A 23,848-nucleotide genomic window follows, 5' to 3' on the forward strand; every position below is an offset into this window, starting at 1 on the left:
CAGTAGTAGCATTTGTGTTGCATTTGACTATTTTCATGTGAATTTCTTGCATCTACTCAAATGCATTCCTTCTGGACAACTTATATATAGAAAAATGAGTCCTTTTAAGCATTTTGTCTTTAGTAGTATAATTTTGAGGCATTTGGTGATAATAAACTTTTTTGATTAGGCATAAAACTTGGAAATTATCCCTATTTCTTAATTAAAAATCGTTGTGCAAGTTCTCTCCAGCTTTCCTCATTTATTTGCGGAAAATATGCTGAGAAGGCTAAGCTGAATTTGGAATCAAGTGAACATTTCTATTTTATAGCACAACACTTGATGCTGTGCAAAGAACAAGTTCTCCTGTCTGACAGCAATCACTGTGTTTCAGGCACAGATAGTCCTGCTGGTGATCCTCATACTTGCTATTGGAGACTTTGTCATAGGAACATTTATTCCTCTGGACAGCAAGAAGCCCAAAGGGTTCTTTGGTTATAAAGGTATGTTGGAACAGTTTACAGTATGGTAAACAATACCTTTTTTTGCAAAATAGGCTGTTAGAAGTAAATTAAACATCTAATATATCTTGTAGTCCTATCCAACTATGATTATAATATATATATATAATTGATTCAGGACTTTTTTTCCTGATTTTTTTCAAAATTCTGTGGTTTTGTCCCTTAAAGCTGTTGGGTCAAAACTTGATCCTACTTGCTTAATATTGAGTATATTAAATTTTAAAAAGCTGGATGTAATACTGTAAGTATTTTTTCTACCTTTAAATCTGCTTAAGTTTAGTGTGTTGACTTTTACTTCGAGTTGAAGTGATGACTTAGGGCTTAAATGTTCTACACTTAGTTTTAAGAAGGTGCTGTGACTGTCAGCTTTTTTAACTGGTCTAGTAGTGGCTGGAATGGGTTAATACTTTAGCTTCCATGTGAATATTGATGGACTTAAATCTTCTCCTGCAGCCGAAATATTCATGGAGAATTTTGGACCAGATTTCCGACAAGAGGAAACTTTCTTTTCTGTATTTGCTATTTTCTTCCCTGCTGCAACTGGCATACTTGCTGGTGCAAATATCTCAGGGGACCTTGCGGTAAGTAGTGAATTAAAAATACTCTTCATGACCACTTGAGTGTACATTGACCTCTGTCATCACTGTCCACTGACGTTTTTCTTTCAGGATCCTCAGTCAGCCATACCTAAAGGAACGCTGTTGGCCATCTTAATCACTACATTGGTTTACGTAGGAATTGCAGTATCTGTAGGTAAATAGAGAATGTTTTTAACTTTATCCTTTCACGTTCGTTCTGAGGATGTATTTTGATACGGTTTTATGTAATTTGTTATGTTAAAGTCATTATGTAATTGACTTTCCTGCATGGGAAAGTTATAGCCAAAGGTTTCTGGTTTTTACTGTTGGGAGATTCAGTTTTCAGGTGGTTTTAAAATTTCCTGGAATGACTGATGCTTTTCTAAGAAAAGTGACTGCTTCAGACTAGAGATGACAAAAGACTTCTTACGGGTATTTCCTCATTTGTTGTGGTTATTTATGTTGAAGGATTTACAGTTTACCAGTGGGATAATCCCTGGATTAGAAAAGCATGTTTTCAGGAAGTACTTACTGAAAAAACGCGTATTGTTTTGAGGATTATTAATCAGCCACTTACCTGAAGTGAACTGTGGGATGATCAGACAGCACCCTGGTGAGGATGCTTGAGCAGTAATTCCCCAGTTGAGGGAGGAGACCAAGAAGTGCCAGCCCACTTTTGGAAGTGTCATGTTCTTGTGTAAAGAGGAGAAATAATCACAGACTGATCTGAGTCTTCTCTTCCCAGTCTTTCTCACCCCACAGTTGTTTGAAATGTTGCATAGAAGTTGCCCTGGGGTTGATACCAGTTTTGCTGTAGAGCACCAGTGGTTAACCACATTTTTCCCACCCATAAAATAATTCTAGCAACCTTAAGAGTACAGGATTGTAATGATATCCTGCATATTTCTTGCCTGTGATTGGAAATATTTTTTACTCACATCACATAAACTAGTTTCTGATGGCAATAATATTTTTTCTTAAAGACCTAGTTTTATAATAGCTGTGGTGCCTTTTGAATGAAATTCTCATTTATGAGAGTACCATTGATCTTACCACTAATGATACTTCCTTTCCAAAGATACCAATCTTGCTAGTCTGCCTCTGTTGGCTAACATGGGAGTGTAGCTCTGCCAAATAGCTGCTCTGTAGTCATTGTGCTTTGTGCAGCATAATGAGCTACACTCATTTCCTAATTAGATTGACTGCATAGACCTCTTGCTACCAAATTTGAATCGTTTGGAACCTCAACCCACACAAGACTAAAATTAATGTTAATACTCACTTGTTAATGGAATACTTTGATCAGCTTCCAGACATGAAAAATGCAATATAAAAACTGACAAAAGAAGCAGTTTGCAAAACCACCCGGACGTGAAATTGTTTGATTCATCAGAAAAGTCCTGCTTTGTACTGACTTATGCTTTGAATTGTGCTACTTAAAAAAAGGCAGCAGGAGTCAGAGATTGCATGAAATTTAGCTCCTTTTGAGGCATTGGATTAGGAATATTGGACAAATACAAATACTTCTATTCCTTTCCCAGAGGAGTGGTAAGCAAGTCACTAAAGACTTGAGGGGCTACTAAATGTTGCAGAGTAGTCATATCTGAAGAGGAAGAAGATGTTCTGAATTTAATTGACTATTTGTATGCTCTATAGTAAGTAAGAAGGCTAAACTGAGTAGAAGAGGCTGAAAAAAGGAAAATTACTCCTCCTGCTGCTGGAGCCAGGCAGCTATTTCAAACAGATAACTGTGAGAAGTAGGTATGCAGTTTCGTAATCTAGCAAAGGACTAATGCAGACATGCAGGAGGCATGAGGAGGCAGATTTCACAGGCAAATTTGCATGCAAAATCTTGAAAGATACATTTCAAAGAACATCATTTATTGCTTTAAAAACAAGGGAAGCCCTAGTAAAAAAAAAGCCAAAGTTCTGAGTAACATTAAGACCTGCTTCCTGTAGTTATGAAAGTAAAACTAATTAACAAGAGTCGTACTGTAGGTGCTTACAGCACTTGTAAAATTAAACACTCTGAACTGCAGTCTGAAGGGCTGTAGTATCCCTGGAATTCATGTAGTTAAGAAGATCCCTTGATAACGATGTCTGTAAACCTTCCCAGGCTTAAAGGATGGCAAAGCTCTATTTTACTTTGGCAGGAACATGCTTATAAATGCTTGTGAAAAGGTGAAATCCTGTTTTCACAGGAAGGAAGACCTAGAGACTTTTAGGGTAAAGTGCTGCCAGAATCATATAAATAAATGAAACTTTTCTGAATGAGTGTTACAGAAAGTGTCCAGACTTATTTATATCTAGTGTCTTCTGCTGAGAACAGAGCCTGCCCAGCTCTGTTCTCATAGTGAGGCCCACATTCAGTTTGTTCCTTTCTGTCATACTTGACTCTGCATGTGAAAGTTCTGCTAACCATTTGGATCTGAACTTTGACAAAAATGAAGAAGAGGAGGGCTGTGATAGTGCACTGTAGGTATTTTATTCAATACTGGGCCTGCCACTGCAATCTGTCACCAACAAAATGGTATTTACAAATAGTTCAGCTGAGAAGTGTGTTGTCAAATCCATTATATACTGCTTGAGTGGCTGGGGCGAATACTTGTGTAGTGGAGGAGGAGAAACATTTTCCTCTTACTTTTGATCCCAGTTAAACAAGAAAACAATAAAAAACCCCAGATCCTCCACATACTCACAAGAAAACCATAAGACAGGTACTTAGTGTAGGAAGCTCTTACTGTAATTTAACCAACTGGGCATAATAAGTAACTAAAAAGAGAAATGAGAAATGAGGAGTGAAAGGATTAATTAATGTCCACCTACTGGGACCAGGCGTTGCTATGGGCTGTAATCAAATTCTCATGGCTTAGAAAAATCTAAATACGGTGTAGGTAATTAGGAATTAATTTTCTTGATGGAAGAGAGACAACTTATATGGATGCCTAGGAATATTACTGAATAAACTTAAACTTGCAGCAGATCTCTGCCTTCTTCCTTGCTTTGCAATTAATTTAGGTCCTTAGCTGTCATGAGGTTCTGCTGCAAGGCACTTCTTGTCATTCAAGTTCCTAAAAGATTAAAGGGAATTTTATTGACTCTGTAGACTTTTCCCCACTCCTTGTTTAGTTCCAGTTCCTGGAAGTATTTCCTGGTGTTCAAACAGTTTGATTACCTCTGCTATTAAACCACAGAACGTTAAATAATACTTAATCTGATATACTTTTTGTCATATATGAGGCATAACCCTCTTGACATGAAGGACTTAATGGCCTTTTAGTCCTCTTTAGTTTTTCTTAGTACTAACAAGCTGAAATGCTGTTTCTCCAGCGTTTTCTTGACCGGTAAAATTAAAAGTAATCGTAGATGAACTGGTGACAGTAGTTAAGGTGATAATTATAAACAAATGTGGAAGAAATGGTGCTGTGTATCTGTTTTTCACCAAGAAACCAACTTAAAAATAGCATGGTCACATAGGAGATGGCTTATTTAAACATTGGGAAATCGCAACAGGCTTTCATGAGAATTTACATTTTTTAAATGTCTGAGCCATAGTGACTAGGAAAAAGAAGCCAACTGCAACATAATCTTTACATACAAAACAAATCTGCACTCCTCTAGGAAAATTGACCAAAAGAGAAAGTATAAAGTCATAAAACCATAAAACAACTTGGGTTGGAAGGGACCTTGAAGATCATCCAGTTCCACCCCCTGCCATGGGCAGGGACACCTTCCACTATCCCAGGTTGCTCCAACCTTGCCCTGGACACTTCCAGGGATCCAGGGGCAGCCACAGCTTCTCTGGGCACCCTGTGCCAGTCTTGTCAAATCAAGTGGTGTTCCATAATACTAACTTCAATTCAGGAGCTGTGTGGAAACTCACATATCAGAGAAATAGTATGTTAAGCTAAAATTGGGCTCTTAAACTTTTGCAAGTCTACTGACATCATTTTTCTCTGTGCTAGAGCTTTATACTTCTTCCTACACTCAGTTTTATTAAAAAACTAAAGATTATTTCAGTCAAGGGAGCAGTTGTTTTGTATTTGTTCTTCATATTGAAGATACACTTAGTACTTCAGTGTGTTAAAAAATTAAATGCTGTATTTTAATGTTCCTCTGTGAGATTATGATTACATAAGAAGGAATTAACCTATGTCCTTGAGGTTCAGTTTATTTTTTTATTGTTGTGTCCACTGTAGGTTCCTGTGTAGTTCGAGATGCCACAGGGAACGTTAATGACACCATTGTCACCGAGCTGACAAATTGCACAGCTGCAGCCTGCAAACTAAACTATGATTTCTCATCCTGTCAGTCTCCAGCAGGGTGTCACTATGGGCTGATGAACAATTTCCAGGTACAAGACTTTCTCCTTAATCTGTATATTCTTTTATGTTCGGGTTTTTTGGCTGATTTGGTGTTTTGGGGGTTGTTTTTTGGTTGTTGTTTTGGGGTATTTGTTTGTTTCTTCCTTGGATTTGTTGTTTTGGGCTTTTTTAATTTCGTATTAGGAAAACTCATAGGCTACATATACTCATCTCCATAAATACAAGTTTTATCTGGAACAGGTGTGGGGTACACTCTAGCAGGTATGCAGAAGATTGTTGAAAACACTTAGGTGTTCATACACAAATGATATAAACATTTACTCTTTTTCTGAGTCAACTGCTTAGATCAGGTGGTGGTGCTGCAGCTTTCTTTAGGTACCTGAATGTCATCATTCACTGGTGGGGGTAGATGTACTCATTTTTCAATAATGATGCTGAGTAATCATATGTAGCCTCTGTCAGTAATTTGCTTGCTAAGTTCTTAAGTTTTTTAGAAAACACACTGACTTTTTCAGACTGTTTTATGTATTTATCACAGCATCCTCTTTAATGTAAGGTCATGAATTTTCATTAAACATGATGTTACTGTATTTAAAAATCCTCCACAAGTTAAGGGGTAATTCTTAGTCTTTCACCACAGCCAATTGGGGCTGTCCATGAACTACTCGTAAGGGTTTGAAAGAATCTGAGGAAAATGTACTTACTGCCCATTACTTTCAGCTTGGTTTGTGGTAGTCCCATCTTTGCCCAAAGTTGTTCTAATACAATTCAGCACAAAAAGTGGGCTAGAGATTGAGCTGAAATCCACTAATGCAAGTTTTATAGTGGAATAATTTGAGTATCTTATGTGATGTTATTTTTGTTCGTGTTTGGAGAAAGTCGGAATTGCTCTTGTGGGATTGACAAATTTGCAAAATCCAATGACTTGCATCGTTTAAGCTGAAAAGAACCAACATACTGTCAGATGTACAGCTGTGAATAGCCTGTAAATGGTGTCTTCTGATGGTGTCTTTGTAAGTCATGACTTTGGAAGGTTCTTAACATAAATGTTACTTGTACTTCTTCTTGAGTATTTTTGCCTCCCAAGTTATTCTTGCTTCTCTCTGTGGAAAAATGAGTTGGTGGCAATGAGGAAAGGTCACTTCTAAGGCCAGAGGCAGCACTGAGAACGCAGTGCCCCTCACACCCCCCTGCTTTGTTGGAGTTTTGAAAACCTTCTCTGTGAAATTTCGTTTTTCTAATACCCAGTGGGACCTGGGTATTAGAAAAACACTCTTGCTGTTTTTTCTCTCATCCTCACAGCTTTTGCTGTGCATCTCTGCGAAGAGTCTGATTCTGTCTCCTCAGAAGATGTCAGAAGGAAAATGTTTGTGTGAGAGGCTGTTTATCTAATGAGAGACTTGTCCATTTCATAACTGAACTGCTCTCAACTCTGTATCTGTGAGTGTTAGCTGTAAGGAGAGAGCTTGTGCACCTCAAGCTCAAACATCTATTTTCTGTGTGGTAAATAACTGAGAACAAATACTGCACAAACTAAAATTAATCCCTAAGGTGAGGGGAGATTGTTGTATTTCTCTTACAGCTTGTAAACAGGCAAGTTTCGGGCAGAAAGTGCCAGCTTGTGTGCACAGCTTAATGACTTTACCACTTTAGGACACTGTGCTGCACTCAGTTCTTCTGGCTAAGAACTGATCTGAAGTTCCTGCTGAGGCAGCCCAGGGTTTGGGTGTGTTTGGGCAGCAATAATGGTTTACCTGTGGAAATCTTAGATGAGAAACTTCAGATGAGGACAGCTGGTGAAACAGGCTTGGTCACACTTGCCTAGAAAGACCATCTTTAGTTTCTGTTACAGTCAGTGAATTACAGGTCCTCACAGGCGTCTGATATTTCTGTTTAGTGTCAGTGGTTATGCTATGCCCAGGCTGTCACCTGGTAAAAGAGTAACTTCAAAAATGTGGTTTGGGCTCTATAGCCTCAGCCGAGAGCTTCCCAGGAAAAAGTTACGGCTTTAGGTAATTAAAATGCAGGGATTTTTTGCAACTTTGGATGAAAGCTGAAAGTAGCATGGAACTCAGTGTTTTCAATACAGCATTTTTGTTTTGCTCCACAGTGCTGGACCAAGGAACTAAATAGTCAAAATTTCATGTTCCCAAATGTTTGAAATTTAAGAGACTGCCTTAACTGTAAGTGCCAGGCAAACATAATGAGGCCCTTACCAGCAGGACCTGGATGTCTGTGTCACCACGCCAGTGGCAACTGGGCCATTCTGCCCGTACAGTTCTGCATGATCTTCCAGGGATCAAAATTTCAGTGCTGTGGTAGCTGCCTTTGTGGGCTCCTTGTTTTATGGTCAAGAGGTTTGAATTGTATTGGGGGTGGGAGGGGAGGGGAGTTTAACACCATGGCACACTGTTTCTGCTGAATCTGGTTCCCCCTGTATTCTCCTATGTTAGAGGAGCTTCGTAAAGTCTCTTAACCTAGAGCATAATTTGCTAGCTTTTAAAATGTTTCTGGGTTTCTAATTAACACTGGAGGATTTTCTTCCAACTTTCCTATTGTACTGTTAGAGAAATATCTGAAAATTGGTGGATCAGGCTGTACAAAAGAGCTGTTTAAAAAATTAAAGACATACAGAGCTTTGCTCAACCTTATCTGTGGTGTTGCCTGTGCATACACTTTGCTGGGATATCTCTCAAATTTATAAAACAATCATGTAATAGTCAAAAATAGAGCGTGTACATAATTGGAGGCCTTGGACAGAACCTAGAAAGAAAATAAAAAATATGAGTAGATTGCAAGAAGAAATAGCAAGTTGAGGCAAGTGTAGTAAAGTGAAGGCATCAAAATAAAAATGTTTTACATTGGACAGGAAGAAAAGTGATGGAGACTTGTACACAGATTCTGTCTGCAACCAGGGAAGATTGATTAAGCCATCCTTGCAGGGAAGAAAATTTACATACTGCTTCTATAAAAATTATTCTGCACTTGTTACTATGTTGCTATAGCAAAAGTTTCTTTCTACAATAATAGTAAAGCATTTACACCCTTAAGTTTTCTTCTATAACATAATGTAGGGCTATTAGAAATTGTCATTTGAAACTGCAACCTTCTTCTGTTGCTTATAAAATTAAAATAAACTGGGGCACAGGAGGGATTGCTTAATAGATGTGTTGTTAGTTTTACTCCTTTATGATTATAGGCCTGGCATGCCTTTTTTTGTTAACAACTACAAGTAGGCGTCAGGAAATTCACTCCTTCATTCATTACACTACTCTGACAGATACTTTACTCTCATCTTTTGCAGCCTTCATTTATTAAATTTCTCTTTTTAAACAAGGCATGCCTTGAACTGACCAGTGAAACCTGATGTAGTACACAGCTGACTGAGAGGCCCAGCAGTTTCTTTGTCGGTCTGATCTGCAGAAATCCACTAAGTTTTACCATGAGTTTAGCCCTAGGAATGTGAATAAAACTTCATCAGTCACCTACACATTGTGTCTGAGAACGTCTGACCTAGTAAGGTTTATTTAGACAGCAGATTTTGCAATTTCAGGTGACAATAACTTCAAAATGGGACACTTCTGAATGTTTTTTCATGCCTTCATTCAGTCACTCTCCTGATTAATTTCAATGAGATTGCTAGGGTGAAAAAGGCAAGTAACCAGTGCAAATGATGCAGAACCACATTTTGCTTGAAAAGCACCTTGCTGGGTTTGGTCTGTTGACTGAAAACATAAGCTTTTTCAAGATGGTATAAAATTCTTCAGCCCTGGCTGTCTTAAAGCAACTTTGGCTTTTGTTTCATAAAGAAAAGTATTATATTAAACCATGAATGTTTTTTAAATACACAGCTGTGTATCCTAATTCACGTCACAGCTGGATGCAACTACAGAAATAATCAGTAGAATAGGGGAATCATAGAATGGTTTAGGTTGAAAGGGACCTTAAGGAAGATCTTATTCCAATCCACATGCCATAGACAGGGATGCCACTCACTTTTTATAAGCTCTCTCCTTCTTGTAAGGCATCTTAAGGTACTGGAAGGTACTAGCTTGTTACTCATCCAGTTTACCAAGGTCTGCATATTTGATTTCTATCACTGAGATTACAAATGTGCTGGGATTTGATCTTGGGGAGATAGGAAGCAAGTTTATCTTGACCTTGTGGTTTTGAATGGGAAAAAAAGCCTAACTTAAAATGATGGAGATTTTGAGAAAAGACAATAAACGTTCCCAAGATGTTCTCTAGTTTCACTTGTTTTATCACTTGAGTTATCTGAGACCACATTAAGTCAGCAATAGGCTAGTTGAAACATGTAGCAAATCCCAAACTATTTTTCTTCCATTACTTACCTCCAATCTTCTTGTGAGCCCATGAAGATGTTTGGCCTTTGAATCACAGGGCTGGATAATATGTTGTGTGAAAAGCCACCATCTCTTGTCCTGAAATCAGGATGCATTTGTATCCCCTGATCTGTCTCTAGTTCATTCATTTATGTGAATGCATGGTATTCAGACAGTTTTTAAGTGAAGAGTACATACTATTTTTTTTCTGTTTCTGTAGTTAATGGTGCCATCCATTTGTGTAGTGTACTTTTTCACACATTTAAAAAAAATTATTTTGCTTTCAGGTGATGAGCATGGTATCAGGATTTGCACCACTGATTTCTGCAGGTATATTTTCAGCCACCCTGTCATCTGCATTAGCATCTCTTGTGAGTGCTCCTAAGATCTTCCAGGTAAGTAAGGGAAGAAAACCATAATGTTTTGAAGATTGATCAATTAATTTTGAGTCATGATTTTTGGAAGGGGACTCTGACATATTTCCATCATGATCCATATCAGATGACATCAGTAGATTGTTCTAATATTTACCTGTTGTTTAGAATGGGAGAACAGTTTGTTAGTGTTTCTTGATGGTTCCTGAGTGTATTTTGCTTTACTTTCTTTTTAGCAATTGAATCTCCTCCTTTAATTGGGCTAAAAAAAGTTGAGTGGGGAGTCAGTTGTATTGGTAAAGAGAACTGTGTGTATTGGGCAAACTTTCCAATTCCTGAGAAAACACAGTCTCTAAACAAAGACTTTTTGTGATAGTAAGGCAGTAGTCAAGTAAAATAGTTACTTACAGAAGAGCAAAGCTGCTTCTTGCAGCTAGACATTACTGAAGGATAGAATAGTGGAAATACAAAATGTCAAGATGCAAAGACAGTTGAGAATACAGTTAGTCCATGATGATTACAAACTATCAGGAAGTGTTCAGAAAGATAATATGCAATGTAAGATGGCATGAACAAAATGCATGCTGACTCTTGATTTTTTTTTTTTTTCCCCTTAGGCTTTGTGCAAAGACAACATTTATCCAGGATTTCAGATGTTTGCTAAAGGCTACGGGAAGAACAATGAACCACTGAGAGGATATATTCTAACATTTTTAATTGCTCTTGGATTCATATTAATTGGTTAGTTTGACATTTTAGTAAATCTCAGTTGCCTTCTGTCCTTTAGAAAGCATTCCAGTCCATGCTGTGGACTTGATGACAGGGTCCTAGAGATCTAATGCACAGCTTAATTCTAATAATTCTAAATCTGGTTATTTTGAGGCTTACTTCCTCCTGTTTTCTAGATAAATCTCTATCAAGAACTGCAGTAAATTTTAACTGCACTTCTCTTTTTACCCACAGGTATCTGTGTTTAGGTACTATCAGTCAATAGAAATACATCCTTTGCTTGAGATAGAGCTGTTAATGTTAACATCTTGTAAGCAAAGAAGTTTATTTCAGATTTTTAATAGTGATAGACAGCTTCAGTAAAATACAAACTTGCATAAGCAGTATTATTAAAAGTGTGTTTTTCTATTAAGTTCCAAACACTAGAGATGAGTGCTGACACTGCTGTTGCTAAAGGTAGTCTAGAGATAATTAATTACATGTATTCTATGTAGGTGGCAAACTAATTGTGCTGTGTCCATCCATGAGTCCTATGCCAGTGCTTGAAACTTTTTCTCCCAATTTGCTCTGTCCTCCTCCTTCCACATCTGCTTGAGGCAGAGATACACACATGGGGTCCCTACTGACCCATGCTGACTAGAAGTTTGATTGCAACTAGAAGCTTGCAGACTAGGATGGCACATTGTGCATTTTGATCACCTTTTTTTTTTTTTTATTATTATTATGGTGAGAGTGCACATACAAATGTTTTGTACCATGCTGCCTCGTGGAAAGGAGAAACCATCAGGTTTTTCCCTCTCACTAAAGAGGATGCAAGCATCACTGTTGTGATGGTGTTGGTCTGTAATAATTCTGGCATTCTTCAGAACCCAGTGTATTGGTGCACTGTTTGATCCAAGCCCTGCTGGGAATTAAATTTTCTCATTCAATGATTTTGAGAAAGTATGTAGTGCTTCCAGAACACTTGGTAGTGGTTATATTTTTGAAACTGAAAGCTGCACTTCTAACTGTTAAAAGATAACTTAGTAAATAGGACATCATTGACATAAAGCTGTGTCAGCAGAAAGGGTAAACTGCATTCCTTAGAGTATATCATAAAATAAGGTTCTTTGTAGCAGAATTTTTACTCTGTAGTCTGCAAAGCCACTGGGTGATACCTTTGATAACAGCCTCCTTTTTTTTTTTTATTTTCATTTTGCAGCTGAACTGAATGTCATTGCTCCAATTATTTCTAATTTCTTCTTGGCCTCATACGCCTTGATTAACTTCTCTGTATTCCATGCTTCTCTTGCAAAATCCCCAGGTAGGAACTGCATTTTAGGGGTGGGAGTTTAGCCTTGAAATTCCTTTACGCATAAATGCAGTTTAAAAGGTATTAAGATAAATGAAGATTTACTTTAATTATTAAATGTATAGTTGATTCTCATGGCATTAAAAGCTTAATATATTGTATGCTTGGGTCGTGTGACATTTTGAGAACTGAGTGATTCAGTAGTGCTTGGAACCTACTAATTTTATCATCTTTGCTGAGGGAGCACAAGATAATTCAGAATTTATTCAGAAACTCTGGAAGAAAGCTTTCTTGCTAATTCAGTATCTGGTGTTGCCAAACCACCCTTTTGTTGTCTTCAGTTTCTGTTAATGTGTTTCATCTTCCAGTCCAGAAGAAACAGGAATTGCTGGTGGTATTGCCACATTTAAATAGTCTTTAGTGTGGGAGGTTGGCTAACTACAGGAATAAGCCAAATCCTGGTACCTGCAGAACAGATGCACATCATGCCCAATCCACGTGCAGCTGTACTGGAATAACTCCCTTAAAAGCTTCTTAAGTTACTAATGGGGTAGTTTTTGGGGTTTTTTTCTTCTAAGAGGATGGGCATGCCAGTATGCATAACAGTTCTAACTTTAATAACTCTATATTTAATAGACTTGTTAATCTTGGATGTGTTTGTGGGGGTGTGCATGATTTTGAAAAAACATGCAGTAAGTAAGGCTGTGAAACAGTGACAGTCCAGAACTTCAATGTATCCAATTTCTGTTTGGCTATATCTGTCCTTTTCCTTTTCATGTAGTGAGAATTTCTATGTGAAATAGTAAAAATGCACAACTAAAACCAGCAGTGTATAAGAAACTGAGGTATGAGATGATTATTTATGTTTTAGTGCCTTTGAAAGGAAAAGTCAAATGTCAGACAAGCTATTGCCAGAAGTTCCTGCAGCCTGATTCAATAGACATACTGGCACAAGCATCCTCAGACTTTGCTTCTGAGCTGTGCTTTCAGAGGACAAAATAAGGAACATTTGCATATCTGTGTGAGAAAGATGCAAATTCATTTGAAAGGTGTTGGAAAATTGAAAGCATAAATGTGCCAGACTGTATTCTTTACATCACTGAAACTCAGACATTCACATGAAATGGATGCAGAATACTAGGGAAGGGAAGAAGACACAGTGCCTTCCTTCTCTTGTAGTGCTGTTAAAATTAATTTTCCCCCTCTTTTTTCTATCCTCCAAAATTTTATTTTGACTAGGTTGGCGCCCTGCTTTCAAATACTACAATATGTGGATTTCTCTTGTTGGAGCTATTCTGTGCTGCATTGTAATGTTTGTCATTAATTGGTGGGCAGCACTTCTAACCTATGTCATAGTGCTTGGGCTTTACATCTATGTCACTTACAAGAAACCAGGTATGTACAGGGGCTTCTTTTGGTTGTGGAGGAGGGAAAGAGGGGAGAAAGTGATGGCTTTGCTGGGGAAAAACCCCAACAATTTGGACCACTAGTTTAAACTTCTGTTTCAGGCTTTTTTAGTTGAGATTAAACGGAATTTTGCCTGCATAGTCACTGCTGTTCCCCCTCCTCTTAAATTATGAAGATGCCACTTAGGCATAAATGTCTGAATGCAGTTTGGAAGAGATGTGCATGTGGAAAACGGTAAATTCATTGTGGCTATCAAGAGATGTGTATGGGAGCAAGAAGAGATGATAGTGGGGTCTTTCTTTTCCTCAAAAAGATCATAATGTCTTAATCTAATCTTAATCTTAATCCTCAAAAAGATAATAATCCACTTAATCTAGCAGTTTTCCACTGAAGGTATCTGACTTTGTTCAGGCAATGTTTTGAGATTCAGGTTTTTCTTTGCTGTGATACTAAACAGCACAGCAGTTTTTCTTCAAGTGCTGTTCTTTGGACTGTGACGTTACTGTGGTCTTAGAAATCTGGAGATTTAAAAAGTCAGTTCTCCCTTCTTGCTAAAACTTCTACAGAAACGTTATCTTTAAATAACATTAATAACAGCCTGTTTAGCTGTAGGGTTTGTTGACTAGCATTGTGTAAAATGTATCAAGGTGTAGCTTAAATCTGTGTTTTCAGTTGGTATCCAGCATTCATTTTGTGATCATGTAGTTTTGCAATGGACCACTGTAAACAACACATTGGAACCTCAAATCTTTCAACAGATGTGAACTGGGGATCGTCAACTCAAGCCTTGACTTACCTGAATGCACTGCAGCATTCCATTCGGCTCTCTGGAGTAGAGGATCATGTGAAAAACTTCAGGTGACACTTAAAGACAGGAAATTCTGTATTCACTAGGCTGCTGTCACGTGGTTTGCTGTCAGGGTTTCCTTTAAGTCCGTGTTCATCTCCTGGGATTCATCCAAATAAATGGAATTATAGATTGAGTGGGATTCTTGATACAGGTGCCATCCTCTGAGGTTATGAAGAACCTGGCAGCAACACAGTTTTCAAAGAAAGCATCCATGGCATTTCCTGTCAGTTGGGAAAGTACTCCAGTTCTGACCCCTGGGCTTTCTTGGAAATGATTAGATTTTCCTGCAGAAATACAAGATAAAACATCTATATTGCATGTGTACAGACAGTTGGAATAGGATGTGTCAATCAGTTGTGATAAGTACCATCAGAGCCTCAAAGAATATGACAGTAAAACTCAATTACAAATGTAGTAATACAAGTATTAATGGGCTTTCCACTTCCAGACTTAAAAAAAAAAGTGCTGGCTGTTGTAGGTGCAAACCACAAAACTGGAAGTTTAATTAGGAAGCAGCTCTTCGTTCTGAGGTCATAAAGTGCCATTAAAATCCCTGATGTGATTTATTTACAAGTGTTACATTGCCTATTACATCAAGCTGCATCATCAACAGGAAAAAAAACTGAGGGGCTGGAATGTCTCCAGGGAAGGGAACAGAGCTGGGGAAAGCTCTGGAGCCCCAGGAGCGGCTGAGGGAGCTGGGAGAGGGGCTCAGCCTGGAGCAGAGGAGGCTCAGGGGGGACCTTGTGGCTCTGCACAACTCCCTGACTGGAGGGGGCAGCCGGGGGGGTCGGGCTCTGCTCCCAGGGAACAGGGACAGGAGAGAGGGAACGGCCTCAGGCTGGGCCAGGGGAGGTTTAGATTCAATATGAAGAAAAATTTCTTCACCCGAAGGATTTTCAGGCACTGGAAGGCGCTGCCCAGGGAAGTGGTTGAATCACCATCCCCAGAGGTATTTAAAAGATGTGTAGACATGGCACTGAGGGTTTAGTGGTGGAATTAGTACTGTTAAGTGTATGGTTAGATTCAGTGATCTTCTCTGATTCCATTCTGTGATTCCAACATTGAAAATTAAATGGAGCAGCTAAAGAGATTGAGACAGATTACCATAGGGGATTCATATGATATGAACTGGCCACCTGAACTGAGTTCTGAGGTTGGGACACTTCCTCTTTTAAAATTGATTTAAAAGTTGCCTTTGACTTACTTGAACTAGGTTGGCTCTGCCTTCTGAAGGAAAGTAATGTAAAAATGACCATACAGTTCCAGGATTTCTGCTGGACAGAGAAGAATCTATAAGCTACAAAATGCAAAGGATGTGACTTATTAGTGGGGGACAAAAACTTAATCCCCCAGACCTAGTCTTGCCTAAAATCTGCTCTTGAACTTTTTAAATGTTTAGATTTTCAGATTTAATGGGATTACTGAATTTTTATGCAATTAGTCATAGATCTGCTGACAGTTGGGTAACAACTGATCTTTTCTTAATTTAACATAGTCTTATAAAAGTGGATGAGGTTATTACACTTGCAGTGATGATCATGTTGTTATGGTAAATATTTGAAAGAAACTTTTCTGTTAATAAAAAACCCCAGAACTCTAGATTAATTACACTCTTTTTTTTTTCCCCCCTCATAATTCTAGACCTCAGTGCTTAATTATGACAGGTGCTCCAAACGCACGTCCAGCTCTGCTTCACCTTGTCCATGCTTTCACCAAGAATGTGGGCTTGATGATCTGTGGCCATGTGCATATGGTAAGTGTATTCTGTCTTTACTTTATAAAGTTACCTTGGTGGTGCTTTTCTCTTGTCTGCTTTGGGGTCTGGTTTGTTTTTTTTAACCTGTTTGCTTTTTGTTTCTGGTTCATGTTTTAAGTTTTCGTTTGTTTATTTGCTTGGGGTTTTTTTTGTACATGAAAGTGTTATTAGAGATTAAAAGATACAAAAAGAGATTTACTGGTAAGTTTTGCTATTGAATGGGTCATCACTATTCCAGTTAGTTGTACTGCAGGGGAAAATTTGTAAAAAATCAATACCTTTGATCATTTGATGTTTAAATACTGAAGGATGTTTTACTTCTAATTGAAGTGAACATTGGGAGGTTGATTCCCATGTAGAGTTCTTAGAAAGCCTGGGAGAAAAGAAACCTTCTTGAGCAGGGAAGTCAATATCTGTTCAGCCAGTAGCTATAAATTGCTTTTAACTTTCCAAGTAGCTTTTTATTCCTTCAGTTATGGGGTTCATTTAATTGTCATGTGTTTCCTCTTCCCTTTCTGACCAGCCTCTGATAATTTGCTAAGTATCCCTGGGTATTTTTGTCAGAATATCAAGTGAGGATGTTTTTGCAGAGGAGGGTGTGTGGGGATGGTTCTGCAAGGGCATAATTTGAACAGTTCTTACTACTTGGTGTCTTCTGTGGCAAACCTAAAGAGTGGTTTTGTGATGATGGGAAAGAAGCTATTTTCAAGTAACTTTTCTTCAGAATCAGCTTGTCATGAGTTGTGTTGATTGAGATGTAGGGTGGCTGTCAAGCAGTGATCTGTACCAAAACTTCCATTTAGCTACAGAGAGGCTGTAGCATCTCTGATAAATATTGGTAAATGCTTTTTAACACATTGGGATTGTGTAGTTTTGCTTCGTATCTTAAGGCCAAACTTCTGTCACATCACTAAGAACATTTAAGTGAGACTGGGAGATGTCATCCAGGACTGACATACGTCACCTACCCAGACATCTGCAAGGCCTTCAGCACAGTCCCATGTGACTTCCATATCTCCAGATCTGAGACACATGGGTTTGAAGGGTGGAGGGGTCAGTGGATGAGGAGTTGGCTGGATGGACACAGCCAGAGAGTCGTGGTCAATGGCTCCATGTCCAGCTGCAGGCTGGTGACAAGTGGTGTCCCTCAGGGCTGTGTCCTGGCACTGGCCTCTTCAGTACCTGCACAGTGACAGGGGCAGGGAGAGCAGGGCCACCCTCAGCAGGTTTGCAGCTGACACAGAGCTGAGGGTGCTGGTGACAACGCCTAAAAGACTTTGAATAAAAACACTGATTACTCTTAAATGTGTTTAAATTTACTACACTTACTAAATATGACTTACTTCTGATCTAATGAAGAGATGAGAGCAAATCAAGTTAATGCAGTGCACATACAGGTATTTTGTCTTAAACTTTTAATTTCTGCCTATATAAACAGTATTTCAGTGAATATGAAAGGACAAACCAAGTAATGCTAGGGAGGTAAGATGCTGCATCTGTGATCACTGCCTTTGAAAAGTAGGGCTATACAGAAAAGAATAAGGTGGTGTTATCCTTCTTGTAGGAAAGCACCTCTGAAGATTTTTTTGGGAGCATATCCTCCCTATTTAAAAGTACTTCCTTACAAGAAGGGTGGCACTACCTCATTCTTCCGTAGCTTTGACCATTTGGTCAGAGTCTGTGTCCTTCTGCAAAAACTGGGCTGCATTGTTCTTGATTATACCTTGTCCTATATTCTGCATTTTGATGTCTAGGAGGAACACAAAAGATTCATCCTAACAGAAATAACATAAAGGAAGTGTTTAAAGAGGAGGTGACTTTGACTGCAGGATACAAATACTCCCATAAAGCGTAATATTAAGTCATCCTACATCTGTGTATATTTCTTTACAAAGCCCCTTTCTTTTAAAACTGTGTTGTGCTTTGGAGGACAAGCTTGTGCCACCCCCTGGGGAAGAGGGTTGTGCTCTACAGGAACAAGATAGCTAAAGTTTAAGCAACCCTCTTCCTGAAAATGGTAAAAGTTTTTCAGTCTTTGCTGCTGATAATGCCTGGTATTTGGTGGTTTGGGGTGTATTTGGTAGTGTGCAAGCATGTTTTGAGGTTCTCTGAGTTTGAATTAGTTTCTAGCAGTGACATTAAAAAAGTGGGAGGGGCTTTTTTACTCCCATTACTCTTGTTCTTAATTTTTGTTCCCTCCCCTCTTATTATTTCCTTTTTTTGAAAGGGTCCTCGGAGGCAGGCCATGAAGGAACTGTCAACTGATTTGGCTAAGTATCAGCGATGGCTAATTAAAAACAAGATGAAAGCTTTCTATGCACCAGTGCATGCAGAGGACTTGAGGGATGGAGGGCAATACTTAATGCAGGTATTTAAAAAAAAAAAGTGCTCAAGATGCACATCAAAATTGAAGTGGCTTTATACTTTGAAATATGTTCCTTTTGCAAAATGATCCTAAAGCTTTGATGAAAAGTACTTTATTATTCTGTTAAGCAGAAAATAGGACCTTTAGTTGTGTCAGTAACATGTTATTTTATAAAATACTTTTTGTTCTCCTTAGGCTGCTGGTTTGGGTAGAATGAGACCTAACACCCTTGTTGTTGGATTTAAGAAAAACTGGAGACAAGGTGATATGAGAGATGTTGAAACCTATATCAATTTATTCCAGTAAGTAGAAAATATGAAGTTATAGCTGCTGTGTTTCATTTTAGTATGTTTGGTAGTAAGTAAAGAAAGCTCTTAGTTACATGAAGTCTCTTTCAGGTAGCCCTAGATTTTCCATTCAATTGTCTTCAATACTTAAGGTTTTTTCTCTGATACGGAAATTAATAAGCAAGTCTTTGTAGTTTAGGCAGATTAGAAAACTTAATAATAACCTTCTGTATCTAGAAAGAGTTGTGGCAGAGGTCTGAGGTTTGAGAGCTACTGTCTGAAAAGGAGAAGAAAGACTTCACTCACAAGATACACAGCACTGACACCCAGGTAGTACAGAAAGGAGAAGAGAAAGGAAATCCCAGAGTAACTTGGCAGTACTGAAAGGCAGACCAGTTGTGGCTGAAAAATTTAAGAGTAACTTGTGCTGCTGCCCAAACACTTCAGGAAAGAAACAGTGCTTATTTTACTTACACAGACGCTTTTGTGTTCAGCTGAAGTGCTGGTTAACGCACTTCCTTTGTGCTTCATATTTCTCATTTTCTGCGCTTTTAAGAGAGAGAGGATGGGGGTTTACAGGCAGATATTAGAAAAGGACAAAAAAAAGTCATCTCATGCAGGTCTTTGAGAAAAGCAGGAGTACCAAATACAGTGGAAAAATAAGGAAACACGTTGGTTAGTTTTTCTTTTTTTCCTATTTTATTTTGGGATGGCTTTTGCAGGAAGATCTGTCAAGGTCAGCAAGTCATGTGGTTCTCCACATCCCTAAAGAAACCTCAGGAGGTAATAACTGCAGGTCAAATGTATTTCTGGGAAACTAAAAGTTTCTGAAGCACACAATAGAAACACATCTGATCTCTAAAAATCTTAACACATTAAATAATGAAATTAAAACATTCACTAATAGACACAGTAAATCTTAAATCAACCTCAATTTTTCTTGCACTTACAGAATACATTGATACTTCAAACATTTCTAATCTAGTCTTAATACTCCTAAAGGAAAGTTTTTAATTAGTGAAATCTTGAGGAATTTCTGTCTGTGGAAATGATATGGGAGGGAGTTTTCTGATTTATGGTTGGTTGTAATGAATGAGGCATTTATATGTAAAGGATGGTGATTAATGACTAATACAAACTGTATAATTTGGTTAAGTTAATGTTTTCCTTATATTTTGGGGGTGGGGTTGTTACTAATTTTACTCCCCTTTTACTCAGCAATTTATTCAGGGTTTTTTCTCTTTTCTACAGTAATGAAGTTCTGCCTCTATTTTTGAATTCAGTGAGTTCCAAATTTATCAGATGTAATGGGACTAGGCACATTATAGCTAACCTATAGCTAATTTGATATTAAATTACATCATCTTAGCTGTTTTTAACACCAAAATGTTTTGGAAAGATGTCAGAAATCTGTAGTTCTGAGATCAAAAAGATCTACTCGAAATAAATCCCTTTTCTGATGGAGGGAGATAAAATTTTATATTTCTTGGTGTGTCTTATATCTCTGCAGAATTTGAGTGACTTATTCATGTTGCTTTTGTTTAATCACTGTTTACATAGTGGAGAGAGTGGGGAGAGGGAATAGGTATCCTTTCTAGACATTATTTTTCTGAATACGATGTTCAGTTTAGAGATGCAGTTAATGTTTTGGAATTGAAACTGACATTCTGAAGCAAATTTATTACGTTGGACTTCCAATGGCAATGCTTAATCGCTGGAATTTGTTCAGGGAGGGTGAATTTTTCATTTGGTAAAGAAGGAGATGTAAAATATTCTATTTTTGTCGGTTTTGTTTAGTGATGCCTTTGATGTTCAGTATGGTGTAGTTGTCATTCGCCTCCAGGAGGGTCTGGACATTTCTCACCTTCAAGGCCAAGGTATGACTTACGTTGTTCCATCTGGTGAATTGCTGTTGTAATTCCCTTGTAAAACTGCATTCTAAAAATACTAAAACTCAGTATAAAAAAATCAACAGAACACCACTGTTGTGGTACAGTAAAATTCAGTGAAATTAGTTAAGTCTGAACTGCAAGGTAGTAACCCCTGGTCAGCAGCAGAACTTGGGTTTTCTGCATGTTTCACCTTTCGGTATTTGCAAATTGTGTACAGCTGCTTCCAGAATATCTGCCTCGTTGCTGAAACTAACTAGTGATCCTGGCAAATTGGCATCAAATATTTGGGGCTCAAGCCCAGTAATTGGGAAAATCACAACAAATACTGCGCAATGCAGGAATGCCATTGTGTTTGGTGTGGGTTGCCAACCCCTACACAAACTAATTTAGGGACTCGGAGTAGTCTGCCTCAAATTTGGAAAGGTTTTCCATGTAGAAGATTTGGTTATGCTTTGTCAGTAGTGTTCTTAAGTGGAATGGTGTCATTTTAGTTGAATTCCAAGCTTGTGAGCTTTGGTACAGCTGCTTACTGATGTGATAATGTGTAATTTTTTTGTGGCTTGCTCCTTACAATGCTGCTACCATGAGCAGGAATGACACAAGGAGGGGCATCCCCCTGAAAGAGTGGGTTCCTTCACTGGAAAAAAAACCATGTTTTTCAGTATTTGGAGAGAGTCAGGGAGCCTGTCACCATGTGCAGGAGGGCAGAGGAGTGTGAGAAATGGCAAGGAGTGAACCTGCAGTGTGGAAACAACACTGCTGAGAAAACTGGGAATGTGACACCAAGGTGTAAGAAGAATCTTTGTACCCACTGGGGACTGAGAGTTTGCTTCAGCTCTGACAGCTGCTCCAGAGAAGCCAAACCTGGAAAAAAGACTTGGCAGTGAGACAGACACACTTGGTCTGTGCCATGTTTATGGCTCATCTTCCTCTTCGAGTTAAAAGTAGAAATGGAAAATACTGCACCGAGTGATTTCCCCCCCTCCTGCCTTGCAGTTGTAGTTCCACAGTGTTACCTAGCTCTGTTTTTAGACTCTGGGAATGCAATCAACAGCCATAACCTGGGAAGGTAACAGAAAATGACAGCTCTGCTCAGAGAAGCTGCCTCTTTGTGCTCTGAAGCCCTCCTGCCCTCTTTGCCATGGTGTAACAGTTGCAATAGCATTTAATTAATTGCGAACCATCACTGTATAATCACATATCTCTGTTGATACCATTTGTAACAATTTAGTGGCTTCTAATATTTTTTTGCTTTCACAAAGATTTGCTATCATCCCAAGAGAAGTCTCCCTGCACCAAGGATGTCATAGTAAAAGTGGATTATAGCAAGAAGTCTGAGACAGACACTTCCATAGCTTTTGCTCCATCATCCAGTGAAAGAACTCCCACTCCACGCAAAGGTAACTGCTGGTTAGCAATGAAAGCTGAGTTTCCTCTCCTTCTCTCTCTCATTCCCTCCTCCATTCCTCTCTCTCTTTGCCCAGGGATTGTTGAGGGATTTTTCTGTTAGTGGAGTGGAAGTGTCATGCTTTTATAGATGTTGATGTCTAATCACTTCAGTACTTTGGTTCAGAGCTTACCAGTATGTAAAATAAATATTTGTTTCTAGTCCCCTATATAAAACAGGTGGTGGGCAGTGACTTAAAATACATTTTCTTTGTTTCTGAGTTTGAGAGATTTTAAAAAATGCTTGAGGATTTTGCCCCACATCTGTATGTTACAAGTGATTGGAAGGCTGCTAAATTTATGAAGGTCTGTTCATCATTCAGAATGCTTTGACATGACAATAAACAACTTTCTTGTTACAAAGCAAAAGCCTTAATAGTTAGATGGATAGTGGAGGTATATATGTTTTTTTAAAGTACAAATGAATCCTAGGGTTTGGTAAGACTGCATTTGTGTGCTGTTCTCTGTGCAAAAATGCACTTCATTTCACATCTTTGTTTTCTGTTTCTTTTTAATTTACATTTGTATTGTTTTCATTAATATCACAAAGGAAATTAACCTTTTTATTTTATATCTTTAAAAACCTTCCAGAGGAGGACGAGGATGGAAAGACTTCAACACAACCACTGTTGAATAAAGGCAGGCATTTTCCACCTTTTTGTGTTAAATCATTCTTTCACATTGTTGATTTCAGTTTTCCTTTTGTAATTCTTTCTGCACCTAAGTACCTGAGAGGAAAATACCAACCATGCAGTGTTTGTTTCTCCATATCTACTTTAGAATGTGCTTCACCCTTAGGGACTAGGCGTGAAAAAAAACCAACATTGTGGAAATTCCCAGAAGAAGTTGCTACATTGTGCATAAATGTCAGAATAAAAAAAAAACCAGACCAAATTTTAAAAAGCTTTTCTCTTAAAGCAACATTTGAAATGTGTTCAGGAGCTTTCTGCTTTCTTAATTCTGTGTCTCAGGTGTCTGTCCGGGTCCTTGCTTGGTTCAGGAAAAACCATCTGATAGTGTAGTGGAAGTGCTCTCAGTTTTATCTTCTAAAGCCATGGTTTGTGCTCTGTTATTTGGAATACTTCAATATCCTGAAAATTAAGGTGTAGTACAGCTACTCAGTGAGATGAACATGTGAAATAATGCAAAGTAGTCATTCAAATCAGCATTTTCAGAAATTAACTGAGCAGGTTTCACTTCCTGGTTTATTTCAGACTTGTTCTGCATTAATCAGGTATTTTTGCCTTAACTACAGTTCTTCTGAACTGTTTTGACATTTTCTTCGTAACTTCAGCAGCTAGAAGCTTTTGTGTTTTCATAATGGAAAGTGAGATTACATCTTGAAGCACAAGATGGCAGTTTGGAAGAAGTCCCAGTATGCAATAAAGTAGTATATTAATGTAAATCAATCACAGATGTGCTCTAAATTTAAAAAATTCCTAATAAAATAAGGATGGAGATGAATGTCAGACTCCTGGCTCAGACTGAGGTTTTAATTAAGAGAAAGAGGTTAGGGGTTTTTTCCAACAGTTGAGAAAAAATTATCTATACTATGCTAACTGAAAATGCTATTACTGTCTTGTTCTCAGTAAATCAAATAACTTTGTTATGCAAAACTACTTTTTGCAAAAGTCGGGGCCCAATATGCATAAGTAGCTTTTAATTTCACCACATGCTTAAAGAAAACTTGATGTAAGGAAAG

At 38.2% G+C, this 23,848-nt stretch overlaps 1 protein-coding gene across 2 annotated transcripts in view; it reads left to right on the plus strand.

Moving 5' to 3' along the window:
* SLC12A2 (solute carrier family 12 member 2) overlaps positions 1–23,848 on the plus strand; it is a 54,997-nt gene that overhangs the window by 23,469 nt on the left and 7,680 nt on the right. Inside the window, exons 7-21 of one of the 2 annotated variants that reach the window (XM_048291074.1) lie at positions 374–482; positions 954–1,081; positions 1,169–1,253; positions 5,278–5,432; positions 10,034–10,141; positions 10,738–10,861; positions 12,051–12,152; positions 13,380–13,535; positions 14,306–14,405; positions 16,042–16,153; positions 18,384–18,524; positions 18,717–18,823; positions 20,606–20,685; positions 21,963–22,100; positions 22,738–22,785. In XM_048291074.1, coding sequence (XP_048147031.1) covers positions 374–482; positions 954–1,081; positions 1,169–1,253; positions 5,278–5,432; positions 10,034–10,141; positions 10,738–10,861; positions 12,051–12,152; positions 13,380–13,535; positions 14,306–14,405; positions 16,042–16,153; positions 18,384–18,524; positions 18,717–18,823; positions 20,606–20,685; positions 21,963–22,100; positions 22,738–22,785 — 1,693 coding nt within the window. The remainder of the gene's footprint in view (positions 1–373; positions 483–953; positions 1,082–1,168; positions 1,254–5,277; positions 5,433–10,033; positions 10,142–10,737; positions 10,862–12,050; positions 12,153–13,379; positions 13,536–14,305; positions 14,406–16,041; positions 16,154–18,383; positions 18,525–18,716; positions 18,824–20,605; positions 20,686–21,962; positions 22,101–22,737; positions 22,786–23,848) is intronic. The other variant, XM_048291075.1, reaches the window with a different exon arrangement.

This window comes from Corvus hawaiiensis, chromosome Z, assembly GCF_020740725.1.
Source record: "Corvus hawaiiensis isolate bCorHaw1 chromosome Z, bCorHaw1.pri.cur, whole genome shotgun sequence".
NCBI classification, from domain to species: Eukaryota; Metazoa; Chordata; class Aves; order Passeriformes; family Corvidae; genus Corvus; species Corvus hawaiiensis.